This window comes from Ctenopharyngodon idella, chromosome 6, assembly GCF_019924925.1.
Source record: "Ctenopharyngodon idella isolate HZGC_01 chromosome 6, HZGC01, whole genome shotgun sequence".
NCBI classification, from domain to species: domain Eukaryota; kingdom Metazoa; phylum Chordata; class Actinopteri; order Cypriniformes; family Xenocyprididae; genus Ctenopharyngodon; species Ctenopharyngodon idella.
Genome location: NC_067225.1, coordinates 18,036,171 through 18,054,223, shown reverse-complemented (window position 1 = coordinate 18,054,223; position 18,053 = coordinate 18,036,171). Strand labels below are relative to the sequence as shown.

General features: G+C 37.0%; 1 protein-coding gene across 2 annotated transcripts in view; it reads right to left on the bottom strand.

The window, feature by feature from the left end:
- The window catches only part of lpp (LIM domain containing preferred translocation partner in lipoma), a 223,833-nt gene that overhangs the window by 119,491 nt on the left and 86,289 nt on the right, over positions 1-18,053 (bottom strand). For both annotated transcript variants that reach the window (XM_051896418.1, XM_051896419.1), the window contains exon 4: positions 1,260-1,366. In XM_051896418.1, coding sequence (XP_051752378.1) covers positions 1,260-1,366 — 107 coding nt within the window. The remainder of the gene's footprint in view (positions 1-1,259; positions 1,367-18,053) is intronic.

Below are 18,053 nucleotides of genomic sequence, written 5' to 3'. Positions count from 1 at the left end.
GGCGCTCCGAACCGCTGATTCGACACGCTGATTCATAATGCTGATTCATAATGCTCCGAAGCTTCATGAAGCAGTGTTTTGAAATCGGCCATCACTATATAAGTCGTTATTTTGTTTTTTTGGCGCACCAAAAATATTCTTGTCGCTTTATAATATTAATATTGAACCACTGTACTCACATGAACTGATTTAAATATGTTTTTAGTACATTAATAGATCTTGAGAGAGGAAATGTCATTGCTGGCAGGCCTCACTGAGCCATCGGATTTCAACAAAAAATATCTTAATTTGCGTTCCAAAGATTAACGAAGGTCTTACGGGTGTGGAACGGCATGAGGGTGAGTAATAAATGACATTATTTTCATTTTTGTGTGAACTAACCCTTTTAAATGCAGTGTAGTTGCTCTATAAGAGATGTATATTTGCAAGAAATATAAGCCAAACATTTTAAAGAAAAGTTATTGCACTTAATATAGAGACTAATTTGCATAGTATAACTATTACCTACATTAATTATTATTCTGTGGGATGGGACTAAGGCAGTACAGAAGACAAAGTGAGTTGAGAAGGGGCATTTTTAGGGCCCCCACATCAAATCCCGAATCAAATATTTGCAGTAAAATAAATTTTTTACTCATGAACCAAAAAAACAAAAAATGTAGCTTAATTCTCATTCTTTTGTTTCTTAAACAAAACAAAACAAAACAAAAAAAAACAGTTTGTAATTTCTAATTTTTTGTGTCCTGAATTTATATCGAGGTTCAAAAATCTAAGAACATTGAAAATCAAGGATTTGAAAATTTGATTTAAAACTGGAAAGCTCTGGGATTTTGACAACAACAAACAAAATAATAATAGAAACACAAAATAAGACAAAGAAATCATATTTAAGATTCTGCATTTCAGGTCACTAATTAAATAAGCAAATTTGTCCACTGTGTGAACTTCGAACAAAAGGTCAGATTTCTTTGCTTCCACTGAAGCACATGATTTGGAACACTCACAAATCATGCTTGTTTTGCAAATGCTTGTGCAGTTCATGCCAGCTTGAGTGCATGATGTAATTAAAGAAAAAAAAGGGGGACATTCCAAATACTAAAAATTAAGTACATAATAAATGCTGTTAAAAAGAAATTCAATTTTTTTTTTTTTTTCATATCATTTTTTAATAAAAACAGATTCAAAAAAATGAAATTTTGAACATTTGCCATTTTGGGTATACTGTACTGTATTGTGATGACCGATTTAGCAAATCTCACCTGAAAGCCAAGGGAGGCCTCATCCATGGCCGGAGGAGGTGGGAAGCTAGAAGGGGACGGGAGCCCGCTGGTGTCAATGGCAGGTGGAGGAGGTGGAGGATAGTCCCCTGTAAAAAAAAATTAAAAAATTAAAAATGAGACACAGCAAGACAAAGTTTAATAGCAAGACTGATAAATAAGTGACTGATAAATTCTCTTCCTCAGAGATGAATCAATCCACAAAAGGTCGGGGTGGGTGGAAAACTTTTGTAAAATCTGATAGATCAAGCTGATATAAATCTGACACACCTAGACGTCACAAAGGACGCCAGATGAAAGCTTTAGGGAATATAATACTTTCACATAACATGATGATTAACTACATTTTTTTTATATCTACAGCCTCCTACAAAATGTCGGCCTGTGTAAGTACTTAAAAGTGTTAGAGAGTCTAGAAATTGAAAGGAAGGGAGGCTTACACACACTTACCATATTGTCACTGATAGATTAATACTGTACATTTAACAGCAACTATTTGGTTAACTAAGATGGTCTAAGCTGTAGTAAGTAGGTGTTTGTACAGATTGAAAATCTAAGTACTGTGCTCAAAACAAGTTAGATGGGACATTTGTCCAGCCAAGTGTGTGGCAATAAGCCAATCGCAGAGTTGTAAAGTCCACAGCTAATCCAGGGATTGGGTTCCACTTCATGTTTCAGGCAGGATCAAAATCTGCTTGCCAAATTATATTCTGATTTGGCTGCACTTGGCATCCAGTTTTGGACTGAATCATTTGACCGTCTAAGTACCAATCCACAAGTGAGCTTTCCAAATTACAGCGTTTTAGGGGAGGCAATAGGAGTTCACTGCTGTATCATGAGTCTTTGAAGAGATTTTTAATGTATTTTTTTTAAAGCCTTGTTTATTTTTTCAGTATTTTTATCTGTCATTTGGATCTAATTGATGTCAGAAATTTTGTTTATCCAAGTCTACTGGCCAAATTAATTTAACTATGGTCTTGAAACGACTAAAATCCTGAAATGTGAACGTAGACAGAAAATGTCACATGCCTAATTTCTGTACAACATAAAATTGCTGTGAACATGGCATCAAACATTCCCCAAAGGCACAAGAGCACTTTAGGTGAACTGTTTATGTAATAACCTTGTGACCTCTGTGAAAACTCAAGTTCTGCAACCAAAAGAAAGAAGGAAAAGTATCTTACATCCCCCTTTCTTTTCCTCCTGTGATCTCTATTTGTACTTTTCTCTGCCTTAGCTTACATCCTAAAGTCACTTGTAAGTTGCAAGTTGACACAAAATTAATATCTTAAGATCCTTAATATCTTATGTCTCTCCGACATCCAATGATGTTTGGATTTCTCAATTCAGGGCAACACGAGAGATGTAAATGTTTAAAAAATGGCATGATTTATTAAGGAGGCCTGGAAGAACGGGGCAAAAAGAGACCAAGAGAGGGAGGTGTGGGACAGTGCCTTGAACTACAGAGCAAACTGAAAGAGGAAGTTAGTCTTTAAAAAATGTGGCTAAGAACAGACATCGAGACCAGATATTATCAGCCCGATTTTAAGAAAATATGTAACTATTTTTTTTTTTTACATTTTGGCAAATTGGAGTCAAATCCATATGAATTTGTACAATTTCAGTTTCAATTTCAATTCTAAGCGTGAAGGTCCAAAAAAAACGTACAGTAAATTAATAAGTAAATAATGACCAGTTAGACTGACCTCTTTTAATGCCAGCAGTCTATAACCTCTCAACGACAGTTAACAGTCATTTTCACATTTTCACAAACATGATGGAGACCTGATAATACTAATAATAGCTTTGTTCTAATACCTAGTGAGCTGCCTAGAGTACTTAGGAGATGCATCCTTCCCAATGCGAAGGTTGATATAAATTTTATATTGCTTCAGCCCTATTATAGGGCAGAATTACATATATATATATATATATATATATATATATATATATACACACCCACAATATATTTTACAGAGAAGTCAAATCCATAATTCATTGCAACATGCTTGGTGAAAAGAAAAATGGTGGATAAGAGAAATGCACACTACTGTTCGAAAATTTGAAGTTCACAAGTTTTTTTTATAGTAATATTTTATAGTAATTAATAATCAAAAGTCAGAGTTAAGGCTTTTACAGTTCTATTTCAAATAAAGCTGTTCTTTTAAACTCTAGTCAGAATATTTCAGATATTTCAAATACTTTCATGATACAAATGTATAATGTTTTTTTCTTCAAAATTATTAAGCATCTCAACTGTTTTCAACATTGATAATATTAAGAAATGTTTATTGAGCAGCAAATCAGCATATTAGAATGATTTCTAAAGGTTCATGTGACACTGAAGACTGGGGTAATGGCTGCTGAAAATTTAGCTTTGCCATCACTTTTTTTTTTTATATATATATATAAAAAAAAATTGTAATAAATACATGTAATCATTAAATTGTAATATTTTACAATATTAATTTTTTACTGTATATTTGATCAAATAAATGCAGCCTTGGTGAGCATAAGAGATTCTAAGCATGACATTCAACTGAAACTGGAAGACAGGGCGGGACATATCGAACAGCCCCTCCCCTTATTTAAAATAGCCAATAGCGTTTCGTTTATATCACAGATCAGCAAAACCTTCTAATCCTTCTAATCTCTAACCATTTTTCCTCCTAATCTCCTCCATATCGCTTTAAAATATAGAATTCTGTGCAAAATTCAAATGGGTCCGATACGTTTTGTGGTCTGCGCCGACTCGCAGATATGATCCGCTCTGTGCTATCATGTCTCTGGACCAGAGCAGATTGTGTGCGCTGCGGTTCACATGAAAATGACGTGAAACCAGACTTCATTCGCCTCAATGGAAAGCATATTTACACTGTCTTAATCGTTCCCTATCCCCTATATAGTAGACTACGTGCCATTCACCATGTAAAAAAATAGTAAATGTGTGAACAAGTGACCGATTTCAGCCGCAGCTTCAGCGTCTATTTATAATGTAGGGGGCGGGACGCTTTAGATTCTAGAGAGCATTTGATTGGACAGAAGATCTGGTGAGAAGCTGAAGTCCGCAGTGATGTCATGAAAATCCGTGAACCGTAGCAGAAGTGAGAGACTACAAGTTTTGAACACATGTCTCCTTAATGCAAATTTTGGAACACACCAGCTTCATAACCTTAAGACCTAAAGCTAAAAAAAAAAACTTACATTTTGATTTCTTGGGGACTTTAATTATAAATAAACTTATTTTATTGTTCATGTTTATTCTTCAATTGTTCATGTAGGCAGATATAGCAAGGCAGCTCAAGTATTGGAACAGAGTTAATACCTGCCGTTTTCCTCTTACACATGAGAACAAACATTAACACTTGCAGGGCCTCCGATGAATCATCAGGTCAACTTCATGAGCAGAACATGTAACATCACATAATGGGCAAACTGTCCCTGACAACTTTGAGGTTTACGTCGCTCACAGCTAATGCTAAATAGGTCTCTGCCTTGTGACACAGTGTTATGAAAACAAGCACAGACATTATATATGTGTTTTCAGTGAGTCGTCTGTGGTGTGAGGTCAGCGAGTTTGGGACATGTTATCCGGTTGCTGGTTCGACTATGGAGAAACCAGGGGGCCCCTGTGCCATGAATGAGAGAGGCTCCATTTATGCAGACCGGGAAGCAAAGGCAGTGCTTACTCGCTAATGAGACAAGCAGCAGGAACACCTACTTATTACCACACATTTCCACTCAACTCTTTATTGAGCAATTACGCTCAAGTACCGGCTTTGTGAGAGCCGAATTCTAATCAGTAATTAAAGTTATTTGAAAAGACCATGAGAGGTATAATTGGTAATCAGGAACATGAATGTTGTTAAGGGTTGAGTTTAAAAAAAAAAAAGAAAAACAGGCTTTAGATGAAACCAGTGGAGCATAAGAGCAGAGATGAAATACACTTCCTGTAACGGGACGATTACGTGTGCATTTCTCAGATGTGACCCAAAAAAAGTGGTCAATCATGTGCTTATGCAGATGTATTATGTGTTTGCATACAGTAAATGCTCATTTTATAACACGGCCTGCTACACAATTTTATTCTCTGCACTGAAAAGGGTGGCGATTGACAAAGAAGTCAAGATATTATTCTGTTCGCCCTCAAAATAAGCATCCAGATGCTCGATTTAATGAATGCTAACTTAAAGAGTGCCCTGCTATAGACATAATCAGACTGGCAAAGCAGTTTTAATTGCTTCTAGACAGATGAGAGAAGTTTTAAAATCAAATTCCTAAATCTATGTAATATTAAAGTGTTTGAATTGGACTGCAAAAGGAACATATTCAACATTCTAGATTGTAAGTAAATCACTCACATATGTGACCAAATTTCACGCTAGATGACTAAATATTTGCATGTTCCCCAGTTTAAAAAAGGGAACATTGATACGTCTAGGTTTTTATTTGATCAAAGCTACTTGGCCTGAAAAGTTTAAGAGCTAGAACTTATGCTGTAATATAATAATTATAATCCATGCAGTATAATAATGACTATAGTCATGTCATTCCGCAAATTCAACAGGTGTCTTTGTATTCGTTTAAATGCACAGAAGTTATTTGAGGCTGAAAGTGAACAAGAGGAACTTAATTTTGAAATATACAAATCTCTTGTTTGAATTCAATGCAACCTCTGTCCATCTGGCATTGATACCGACACAGTAGCAACTGACAACGATACCATTTCAAAGGAACATCTATTCTCATACTGTTTATGAGATGAAAATCTCCACACTGACAGATTCAGTCATAAACCCAGAAGAGCATTCCATGGAATGTCACTTTTGTAATCCGTGCAGGACGTCACATGTTTATTTGGTACATATTTAGATCCATTGACATTTTTGTCTGCACTCCAAATTCCCCAATGAATTTGATTTACAGCAGAAGTTCAAGCAGAAGCATCTTTGCACCGGCATTTAAACACACCGCAGTAAACAAAATGAATGGCTGGGTGCATTTGGCAGCGAGGATCACCAGTTTAGTCGTATCACTGGTATAAAACTCATCTGGGAAGTGTCAAAAAAGTGTGCATACATCTAGTCCATCCACTATATTAACATCTTTGACCTATCCCAAAATACTTATAAAAATCAAACCACAAACAAAATGAACAAAAATGTGCTGGTTGAAGACACACTGTAAAAAAAGTCACTCATTTACCTTTTATTTTGCTGACATTAATAGTCTTTTTTATCATTAAAATGCTTTAGAACAGAATTAAGTAGCATTTAAAAGAAACTAAAATGACTAAACTAATAAAATATAAAATAAATAAAATAATAAAAAAGACATAAATCTATAATCCTTCAGAGTGCTAGAAGAATAAAGTGTTATAATTACAATTGTGACATTTCCAATGGTTTATCTTTGCGGAGAAGTTCTCAAAATGTGCTACTGCAGGGAGACGTGCTAAATGCATTATTTTATCTGTAATTATCCGTCCGTATTCTCTCTAGCATCCGCTGCAGCTCTGAGGTTTAGTCCTGCTCTTAATTAGCTATAATATACAACAGACTGATTTATGGCTTCATTTGGCTGAAAACGCCACTCTGGGTTTGAGGTTTTTGGAGATGTCCTTCTCGAAGCATAGAGGAGCCGACAATGCTGGTTTGTGGAGATCTGAGAGGAATTCAAGAGGGACATAAAATGGAGTTTTGAAATTTAGAGAAATAAAAGGGGGATTAAAATAATGTGCGGGAGCAAAATGGAACAAGTAAAATGGAGAGGTGATGCCCTCATATCCACAATCCCAGCAGTGTGATCTTCAATAAAAAGGACCTCAAAGCACCATGATGAACAATTTCTGCACTACAAGTGAAAAATGAAAGCGAAGGGAAAAAAAAAAAAAAAAAAAAAAAACATCTTAAATGAAAACTATCAGGGATGTAAATGAGAATAATTTTGATTTAGAGGCAAACGGAACCTCATAGCGTAGTCGTGTATATTTAATTCACATGCAGGGATGGATCTTGTAAATCTGCAGGTGGACATGTTCCAAAAAGATGTTTCAGTCCAGAACCATGGGGCTTCTGTACAAAGTGCAACAGACAAAATGGAGGTTTCAGGGAAAGTATGCAGACTGAGATGAAAAGTGAAACATCCGTCCAAAAAACGCTGAAGGTATCAGTAGAGAGCAGTGCAGTCCATTGGTTGAAAATAAAAGAGGAATGTAAGCTGGATGAGAATGAGGGGTTTGTACCAAGTGGAGGGAATTCGCTACGTAATTTAAGGCAGGCAGGTCACATGGTAGTTAAAGAGGGGCTAAAGGTTCATGTGAGGACACACAAGGACACACAACCCAAACAGGTGCCAAATTATACTGGGTATACATGGTCTCTGATTTGCTTGGAATTTGTATTGGGCCTTGAATGTTTGTGCACTTGCGAAACAACAAGGTTTATGGAGGGTACATATGCTAGCGGTACTGTACTGTAATAACGCTCTTAGTTTTCAGACTTTGGATGTTGATTTCAAAACCACTGGCATATATCTACAAAGAAATCTGCTGTGCAAAGGCAAAACAAAGCAATTTTGAGAGCACAAAAAATGTATTTTGTATCAAATACAAAAATATATTTGACTGAAAGAAATATGCATGGGGGGACATAGTTTATGGGGGGCAGGGGGCATTTTATTGTGCATCATATATAAAATATTTTCCAGATAATATTCTATTCATTTGTTTTGGCTTTAGTACAATGACAGAATTATACTAATCATTACAATTTGGAATGTCATTTTGGAAACAGAATGTTGTCATAAAAAATGTATATCACACTTACATGCACTATTTTTTTCCCCACACTCAATATACAAGTAAATAGGTATTTGTACATTAATATACCTGTATTTATACCTTTATATGCTTTAAAATTTCAGCAAGGGGTCCCTCACATAAGGATCATCATATTTGTTTGTTTTTTTTTTGTTTTTTTTCTCAAGCAGAAGGAACTGGATGAAATATTTTGAATGTTTCCAATCCACAATCTGACTTATGACTTGTAATGCAGCCTGAATCATAATCACACTGTGTCGTTGGCCAGAGGAGAACTGACTGAATTATCTTTGACTGAATTATGTTTAGATTCAGAGAAATAGACAAACTGAAAATAGTTATGAAATAAAAAAAAAAAGGAATAGTTAATGTAACTTTGTAGGACACAGAGTATGTAAATATAAAAAAGCCATTCGTAAGAAGTTCACATATTTTCCTAAAAGTACGAGCAAAAATCTAAAAACATTCAGTGAAGAACAGAAGAAAATTTATTCGAAAACCTTGCATGGGTGGAATGGACAGGATTAACAATAAAACATTTAAGTATGTGAGCTGTCTGCACAGCCTTTTGTCAAAGTAAGCAGCATATGCCTGTGGTTTCCACGGGAACGTTAAGATTCTCATTTGTGGCTTTCCTGTCAGGTTTCTACAGAGAGACTTATGTGGGGAGTCTGACATAACAGCCAGTAGTCAGTTAGCTGATGACCAGCTAAAATGTAGAGGGAGAGAGACAGAAATAGTTGAAAAAAATAGAGAAAACAGAACAAAAACATTAAGAGAAAATAAAATTCATCCGCAAGTAGTTTGTCAGCAGCTTCTCAAAGTCGCCCTCTGTTTCTGGAGGAAAGATTCTCAACCGCTACTCAAAGTCCTCTAGTTTTGAAGGAAAGACTTGCCAGTGTTTCCAACACTTTCAAGTGTTTCTATTCATTTCATCACCGACAGATAATCCTGCCTTATGATAATCGTTGGCTAGACAGCATAGTAGACAATGTAAAAACAGCACTTTAAGCCACTTACCACCTAGAAACTGAGTAAATGTCTCTAACTGAAACATAAGTTGAATTTTGTACAAGAATTAGATGCACATCCTCTTAGCAGTACTTAAGGGACATGTCACGAACTTTACAGATGCCTTAATACAGTAATCTCCCGGTCTGATGCCAATTGGAAATGAACTCAATAATATGACATATCATTTCCAGTGACAGGCTGATGATTGACCCTGTTTTAAAGATGGAAAATGAACATATGACATGCATCCTAAAGACATGACAGCTTTTACTCAGCTTAATTCAGACCACTGCTTAGAGTTTTGTCTCAGTCGAGCCAAGCAAGAACATAAGAAGCCAAAAAAGATTGTCACAAATGAAACTGAAGTTTGATTTGCCCTAATTTTTCATAAACCTTCAACTTGCATGTATTACAAACGCAAATATGAAATTCAGCTATGTTTTTTCCGAGGCTTATCAACATAACAGAAATCAATTCTGAAAAATGAAAGCACAGATTAGTTGAAGGAAATTAAGATGTAGGAATTTGAAAAATGTGTGTCAGTTTGCATTAAACTGGAACAGAAAGAGATGTGATGTGAGTTTTAGTTGGCACACACAGAAAAGTAAGAGGACAGTTAAATATATAAATAACTAAATGGCTAATAAAAAGTGACCAATAATATATGACAAATAAATACATACATAACAAAAGTTTGGGATCAGGGGTCAATTTAAAGACACATTTTAAAATGATCACAGCAAGAACACATTAAATTGATCAAAGGGGGGACAGAAAAGACTGTTACAAATATTATATATATATTGAATTCAGGTGTTCCAATCACTTCCATGGCCACAGGTGTATAAAATCAAGCACCTAGGCATGCAGACTGCTTTTACAAACATTTGTAAAAAGAAGAGATCGCTCTCAGGAGCTCAGTGAATTCAAGCGTGGTACCGTGATAGGTTACCACCTGTGCAATAAGTTCATTCGTGAAATTTCCTCACTACTAAATATTCCATGGTCAACTGCCAGTGGTATCATAACAAAGTGGAAGCAATTGGGAACAACAGCAACTCAGCCACGAAGTGGTAGGCCACGTAAAATCACAAATTGGGGTCAGTGCATGCAGCTACATCAATAGCTACAGACCTCCAAACTTTGTGTGGCCTTCAGATTAGCTCAAGAACAGTGCGTAGAGAGCTTCATGGAATGGGTTTCCATGGCCGAGCAGCTGCATCCAAGCCTTACATCACCAAGTGCAACGCAAAGCGTCGGATGCAGTGGTGTAAAGCACGCCGCCACTGGACTCTAGAGCAGTGGAGACGTGTTCTCTGGAGTGACGAATCATGCTTCTCTGTTTGGCAATCCGGACGAGTCTGGGTTTGGCGGTTGCCAGGAGAACGGTACTTGCCTGACTGCATTGTGCCAAGTGTAAAGTTTGGTGGAGAGGGGATTATGGTGTGGGGTTGTTTTTCAGGGGTTGGGCTTGGCCCCTTAGTTCCAGTGAAAGGAACTCTTAATGCTTCAGCATACCAAGACATTTTGGACAATTTCATGCTCCCAACTTTGTGGGAACAGTTTGGGGATGGCCCCTTCCTGTTCCAACATGACTGCGCACCAGTGCACAAAGCAAGGTCCATAAAGACATGGATGAGCGAGTTTGGTGTGGAGGAACTTGACTGGCCTGCACAGAGTCCTGACCTCATCCCGATAGAACACCTTTAGGATGAATTAGAGCGGAGACTGCGAGCCAGGCTTTCTCGCCAACATCAGTGCCTGACCTCACAAAGGCGCTTCTAGAAGAATAGTCAAAAATTCCCATAAACACACTCCTAAACCTTGTGGAAAGCCTTCCCAGAAGAGTTGAGGCTGTTATAGCTGCAAAGAGTGGGCCAACTCCATATTAAACCCTACGGATTAAGAAAGGGATGTCATTAAAGTTCATGTGCACGTAAAGGTAGGCATCCCAAAACTTTTGGAAATATAGTGTATATATAAAATAAATACTGTTCTTTTGAACTTTCTTTTAATCAAAGAATCTTGAAAAAAACATGCATCATGTTTGCCACAAAAAAACTATCAAATATTAAACATTAAACATAATAAGAAGAAATGTTTCTTGAGCACCAAATTAGCATATTAGAATGATTTCTTTAGGATCATGTGACACTGAAGAATGGAGTAATGATGCTGAAAATTTAGCTTTACCATCACAGGAATAAATAACAAATTTTAAAATGTAAATAATGTAAATAAATGTAATTATGTAAATGTAAATGTAAATAAATTTTAAAATGTATTAAAATACAAAACAGTTATTTTAAATTGAAATAATATTTCACAATATTACTGTTTTTACTGTATTTTCATCAAATAAATGCAACCATAATGAGCAAAAGAGATCAAAGACTTACAGACCCCAAACTTTTGAATGGTAGTGTAGATTAGCTGAAGGAAATTAAGATATAAGGATTTGAAAAATGTGTGTCAGAAGTAATTTACCCCAACTTTTGGGAAATAATCATTGCTGTTGTGCAAAGAAAAATTAAATCTTTAGTGACCAGGTAAAATGACAACTTTAACACCAAGCATAAGTCTCTGCAAATTTTAGCAGTGGACTGTACGAACAACAAAGTGGTAAGTGGTAATCTATGGCTAACCCCGTTTTCCTATCTTTAAGTACATCAGACTGCTGGGCGAACAGTACGTCACCTAATTAATATTCATGAGCCAGGCTAAAAAGAGTTTATAATGAGTCCTCCCCACTTTTCAGATCGTTCAAGCTCCTGCCAAAGACCGTTCCTTCAACCTTCTAATTAACGAGGAGGTGAACTAAGGCTGACATAAACAGCTCCCCGTCACATCCGCAGTGCCCCTCAGGTGAACTCCATTCCCACATTACCCCAATGGAATAGAAACGGCCATTATATAGCATGTTCTCTTCTATAACAAAACTCTTTCTCAATAGAAATGCGAACAGAGAGGGCAGCTGTCCCATAATTAGTTTAAATTCCACTTAACATGACTTTATGTAATGTATTGTCTAGTTATTCAGCAAGTAACTCTACAATAAGTAAATCCACTTCACCAGCTAATTACTCTTCGACAGCGATGCCATAGACATATACAGAGCTAACGCAAAAATGTAAGTTCAAACACAAAACTCTAAAGAAAGCTATGCGCTTGTTTCCCTGTGCGCTTGTTTCACATAAGGTTTATTAAACAATGACTGGATTACACTGTATCACAATGTGTTATATTGTGTGCAGCATATTTAAACTTACAACAGAGGAAGAGAAACTACATAACCACAAACCTCATTCTTTTTGAAATCTGAAAGAGTGGCAGTATAATCAGGACACGGTTCAGACTGGGTGGATTACTGTATGATAACTTTCAATCAGAAAAATGAAGGAATCCTGTAGCATGTTACACAAGATAAACAAGCAATTTTCACAGGGCCCAGACCTTAATAATGTTGTGGGGGAGGCTGCACCACAGAGATTACTTTCATTTTATTCATTTAGAAGTTTACATGCTTTATATTTACATTTTCTCATGTCATTCCAAACCTGTTTGACTTTCCCCCTCCTGCGGAACACAAAAGCTGATATTTTAAAGAATGTTTCAACAGATTTTGTTCATACATTGAAAGTCAGTGGAATGCAAAAAATACTGGAGCTTCATGGAACTGACCATATATACAATGATAAGGCATAACATTATGACCACTGAGAGGTGAGGTGATTATCTCTGATTATCGCTTCATCACGGCACTTGTTAGTGGGTGGGATATATTAGGCAGTAAGAGAACATTTTGTTCTCAAAGTTGATGTGTTAGAAGCAGGAAAAATGGGCAAGCGAAAGGATTTGAGCGATTTTGACGGGGCCAAATTGTGATGGCTAGACGACTGGGTCAGAGCATCTCCAAAACTGCAGCTCTTGTGGGGTGTTCCCAGTCTGTAGTGGTCAGTATCTATCAAAAGGGGTCCAAGGAAGGAACAGTGGTGAACCGGCAACAGGGTCATGGGCGACCAAGGCTCACTGATGCACGTGGGGAGCGAAGGCTGGCCCGTGTGGTCCGATTCAACAGACGAGCTACTGTAGCTCAAATTGCTCAAGAAGTTAATGCTGGTTCTGACAGAAAGGTGTCTGAATACACAGTGCAGTTTTGTTGCGTATGGGGCTGCATAGCCGCAGACCAGTCAGGGTGCCCATGCTGATCCCTGTCCACCGCCGAAATCGCCAACAGTGGGCACGTGAGCATCAGAACTGGACCACGGAGCAATGGAAGAAGGTGGCCTGGTCTGATGAATCACGTTTTCTTTTACATCATGCGGATGGTTGGGTGCGTGTGCGTCGCTTACCTGGTGAACACATGGCACCAGAATGCACTATGGGAAGAAGGCAAGCCGGCGGAGGCAGTGTGATGCTTTGGGCAATGTTCTGCTGGGAAACCTCGGGTCCTGCTATCCATGTGGATGTTACTTTAACACGTACCACCTACCTAAGCAGCAACAACCTAAGTGTTGACTTGGCCTCCCAATTCCCCCAGATCTCAATCCAATCGAGCATCTGTGGGATGTGCTGAACAAACAAGTCCGATCCATGGAGGCCCCACCTCGCATCTTACAGGACTTAAAGGATCTGCTGCTAACATCTTGGTGCCAGATACCACATCACACCTTCAGGGCTCTAGTGGAGTCCATGCCTCGATGGGTCAGGGTTGTTTTGGCAGCAAAAGGGGCACCAACACAATATTAGGAAGGTGGTCATAATGTTATGCCTGATCGGTGTATATATATAGTAAACAATATCCTGCGAACATCAAAGGCTTGAGTAAATCATTCAGAATTTACTGCTCTAATACATGTGGCACAATAAAAGACATATGTGTACGGCTGCCACTTTCTTTTGTCAGCTAAACATAACAGCTTATTCGGTCTCTGCTATGTGCAAGCCATGGTTGTTGGCCATGTGATGACAGAACTCACAGCATTGTTGGAGCTATAATAAGTCCAACCACAAATCTTTCTCCCAGCGGCCCGCATGAGGAGAACGACCTTTGACCTGTGTGGTGTTCAGAATTCTCTGCACTCAATGGAGAGATGAGAGAAGGGCAAAAAAGGTATAATGGGATATGAAGTGATTGATGAAGGCAGCTGCATGAAACAGCAGAGATCAACACCAGTCGCATTAGGATTCTTGGAGAACGCTCAAGTGTTTACTTGAACTTTCCAAGAAAGTCACAGTTACAGCGAGGAGTGAGGATTTCTGTTGCTTTTTCTGCCTGTATTATTTTTTAGGGCATGTTTTTTTTTTTTTTTTTTACTTAATTACATGACATGCTGTTTAATAAATCAAATGAATCCAATTATTTATACATTAATCATAATTATTCGCAAATCAATATTTGCTGAGAAAAGTCACTAAAAGAAGATAATTTGTGGCAAATGAGTACATCATTTAATAGGCCAAGGCTTCAGAAATTAATATATTTTTTGTTGTGCTCTATTTAGTTGTTTTTGAACACACAAACACGTCCTGTAAGAATGACTAAAGTTAAAACTGCTCCAACAGCAGGAAAACCATTTATTATAAAAATACTAGCTTCGTGTTAGTTTTGCCAGGAAGACTCATTCAGATACGTCACTCATTCACAAAATAGGTACCTGTAATTAGTAGTAATTACGTCACTCATTCATCCCCTTTTCCATCTAATCACAATGTCTCTTTCATCATGTTTTTCTATCAGTTCACAGAGTACTTTACTTCCAACCACCACACCAATGCCCACCAGTCTAGGTCCCTGTCATAGACTGAAACTTCCAGACGACACCCTCAACTTATTGCATCCAGGCTGGGTCAAAGTCAGGGGATAGGCTCTCGCCCCTAGCAGGCTCTGTCTACCGGCAGGCTCTGGTGGCTTTCCATCTTCCTCCTTCTGACTGCTCGGACAGGGACCTGCTCCAAAAGGACTTTCTTTTATCATGTATAACTAAATAAAAATGTTTTGGTTATTCTTAATCAGCTTGTTTTCGAGTCTTTCTGGTATCATTCCTAATGTGATAGTTCTTTAAATATCTTGAAGATATTTTAAGAATGTTGAAAACCAGATTCACAGGTTTGAAATGGCATGAGGCTGAGTAATTACAGAACTTAAATTTTTGGGTGAACTATCCCTTTACAGGGAAATACCTGCCAAGCAGGAACAAATCTGCCTAGAATCTGTTTACAGCTTCAGATGTTGTGATATTCACCTGTTTACTTTAATTAAATCATGTCTGAAAAACTGACAAAATTAAACAACTCTTCAATGCAAAGCTCCTGATGGCCCATATCTGACTCCCACAACCCATTGAGATGGGGGAGCCTTGGGGGTCTTTTGCTAGTAAGTGAAGTCCCTCATTTAAATTTATTCTAATCCACAATTTTATATCAGATCCACATTTAGATTGATATAAAAAGTAAACATTACTGTAAACAGCTATAATCTCCCCTTTATCCTCTGATAACAAGCATAGATGCAAGAAGTCTGACCTAGAGTATATTTGTTGGAGGGGGGGAGGGGTATATATATATTTATGATGTACTATATTATATATATATATATATATATATTAGTGCAGTCAATCGATTAAAAAAATTAACTTATTAATCGCACATTTTTTCTGTAATCATTATTAATCATGATTAAACACATTAGAGTTTTTAATATTTTTATATTGTAATAATGGTAACACTTTACAATAAGGTTCATTAGTTAAACATTAGTTAATGTATTAGCTAACATGAACTAACCATGAGCAATACATTTGTTACTGTATTTACTAATCTTCGTTAACATTAATGAAAATACAGTTGTTCATTGCTTGTTCATGTTAGTTCACAGTGCATTAAATAATGTTAACTATATTTTAATAATGTATTAGTAAATGTTGAAATTAGCATGAACAAATATTAATAAATGCTATATAAGTTCAGTTCATTATTAGTTCATGTTAACTAATGCAGTTAACTAATGTTAACTAATGAACCTTATTGTAAAGTGTTACCATAGTAATTTCACGGTTACTCTCCAAATTAATGTAGAAACAACATAAAGACAGTATATTTTAAATATTTGTTTAATGGCATCTTTTTATGAATGGAGGCCAGTATCACTGATACTAATACTGGTACTGATGTCTCTATGAAAATGATTTTTTTAAGCATTAAATTATAGACATTCAACATTAGAGTATAACTAAAAGCTATCAATTTCAACATTTATTAGGCTTTAAAAAATTATATCTTTTAATTTAAATGAACTTAAAACAATCTCCACATAAACCTATTATAATAAATGTCATATTTACCTGTGGCCTTCCTATACCTGTCTAACAGGTAGGAAATATACAGAAATTGAATAAAGTTATCAACCACTTTACAGTCTTCACTGCATGAATTATAAATTAAATATAGATTAATCCTTATTAAAGTTACAATTTTCTCTGTTACCTTTGTTCTTTGATTTACATTAAAGACAGACATCACAGCAACTGCTTTATTAGGCTGTTGTGACTTTAAGACCTGCCACTGGTAAACATGATGCTTATCTGACACGTATCTCATTTTCTCACAACTCTTTAAGTTCATTTAAGACAGTATTTAACTCATTTAAGACTGCTCTTATGAGAATACTCGACAAAAGGGGAATTTTGGCATAATTCTCTGTGTTATTGTTTGTTCAAGCGCGAAAGAGAACTTGATACTGGCGCACGTCTTTCTGTGCACGAGTCGTGTGTCTGCGCATTCTCGTTTGTCTTGTGGTGCTTGAATGGTTTAAAAGCATTTGCGTGAATAAGAGCATTATCATATAATGTAACGCTAGCCAAATTATAATGGATCAAAACAGATGCTGCGTTAATTGCGTTAAATCTTTGTAACGCGATTTTACAAAGGCATGTGTTTACGCGCTAATTTTAACAGCACTAATATTATATTAGTATATACACTATATAGCCAAAAGTTTTGGGATGCCTGCCTTTACGTGCACATGAACTTTGATGACATCCCATTCTTAATCTGTAGGGTTTAATATGGAGTTGGCCCACCCTTTGCAGCTATAACAGCCTCAACTCTTCTGGGAAGGCTTTCCACAAGGTTTAGGAGTGTGTTTATGGGAATTTTTGACTATTCTTCTAGAAGCACATTTGTGAGGTCAGGCACTGATGTTGGACGAGAAGGCCTGGCTCGCAGACTCCGCTCTAATTCATCCCAAAGGTGTTCTATCGGGTTGAGGTCAGGACTCTGTGCAGGCCAGTCAAGTTCCTCCACACCAAACTCGCTCATCCATGTCTTTATGGACCTTGCTTTGTGCACTGGTGCGCAGTCATTTTGGAACAGGAAGGGGCTATCCCCAAACTGTTCCCACAAAGTTGGGAGCATGAAATTGTCCAAAATGTCTTGGCATGCCGAAGCATTAAGAGTTCTTTTCACTGGAACTAAGGGGCCAAGCCCAACCCCTGAAAATCAACCCCACACCATAGTCCCCCTCCACCAAACTTTACACTTAGCACAATGTAGTCAGGCAAGTACTGCTCTCCTGGCAACCGCCAAACCCAGACTCATCCATCGGATTGCCAAACAGAGAAGCGTGATTCGTCACTCCAGAGAACGACTATATATATATATATATATATATATATACATAGTACATATTCAGACAAAACATTTCTGAATGCACATGCCATAGCTGCTTATCATTGTTAAGGTTCATTCTATGTCTTTAGTGTCTTTGTGTTTTAGTTGTTTTTTCCCCACTGTTCTCATTTGCCTCATTCATTGTTAGTTTCCTTGGTTACTCATTACTCTCTAGTTTGTCTCCATGGTTTTTGATTGTGTTCGCATGCTACATTAATAATTGCTGTATGTATTTAAGCCCTGTTTTTTATCCTTTGTCGGTTCTTGTTAAC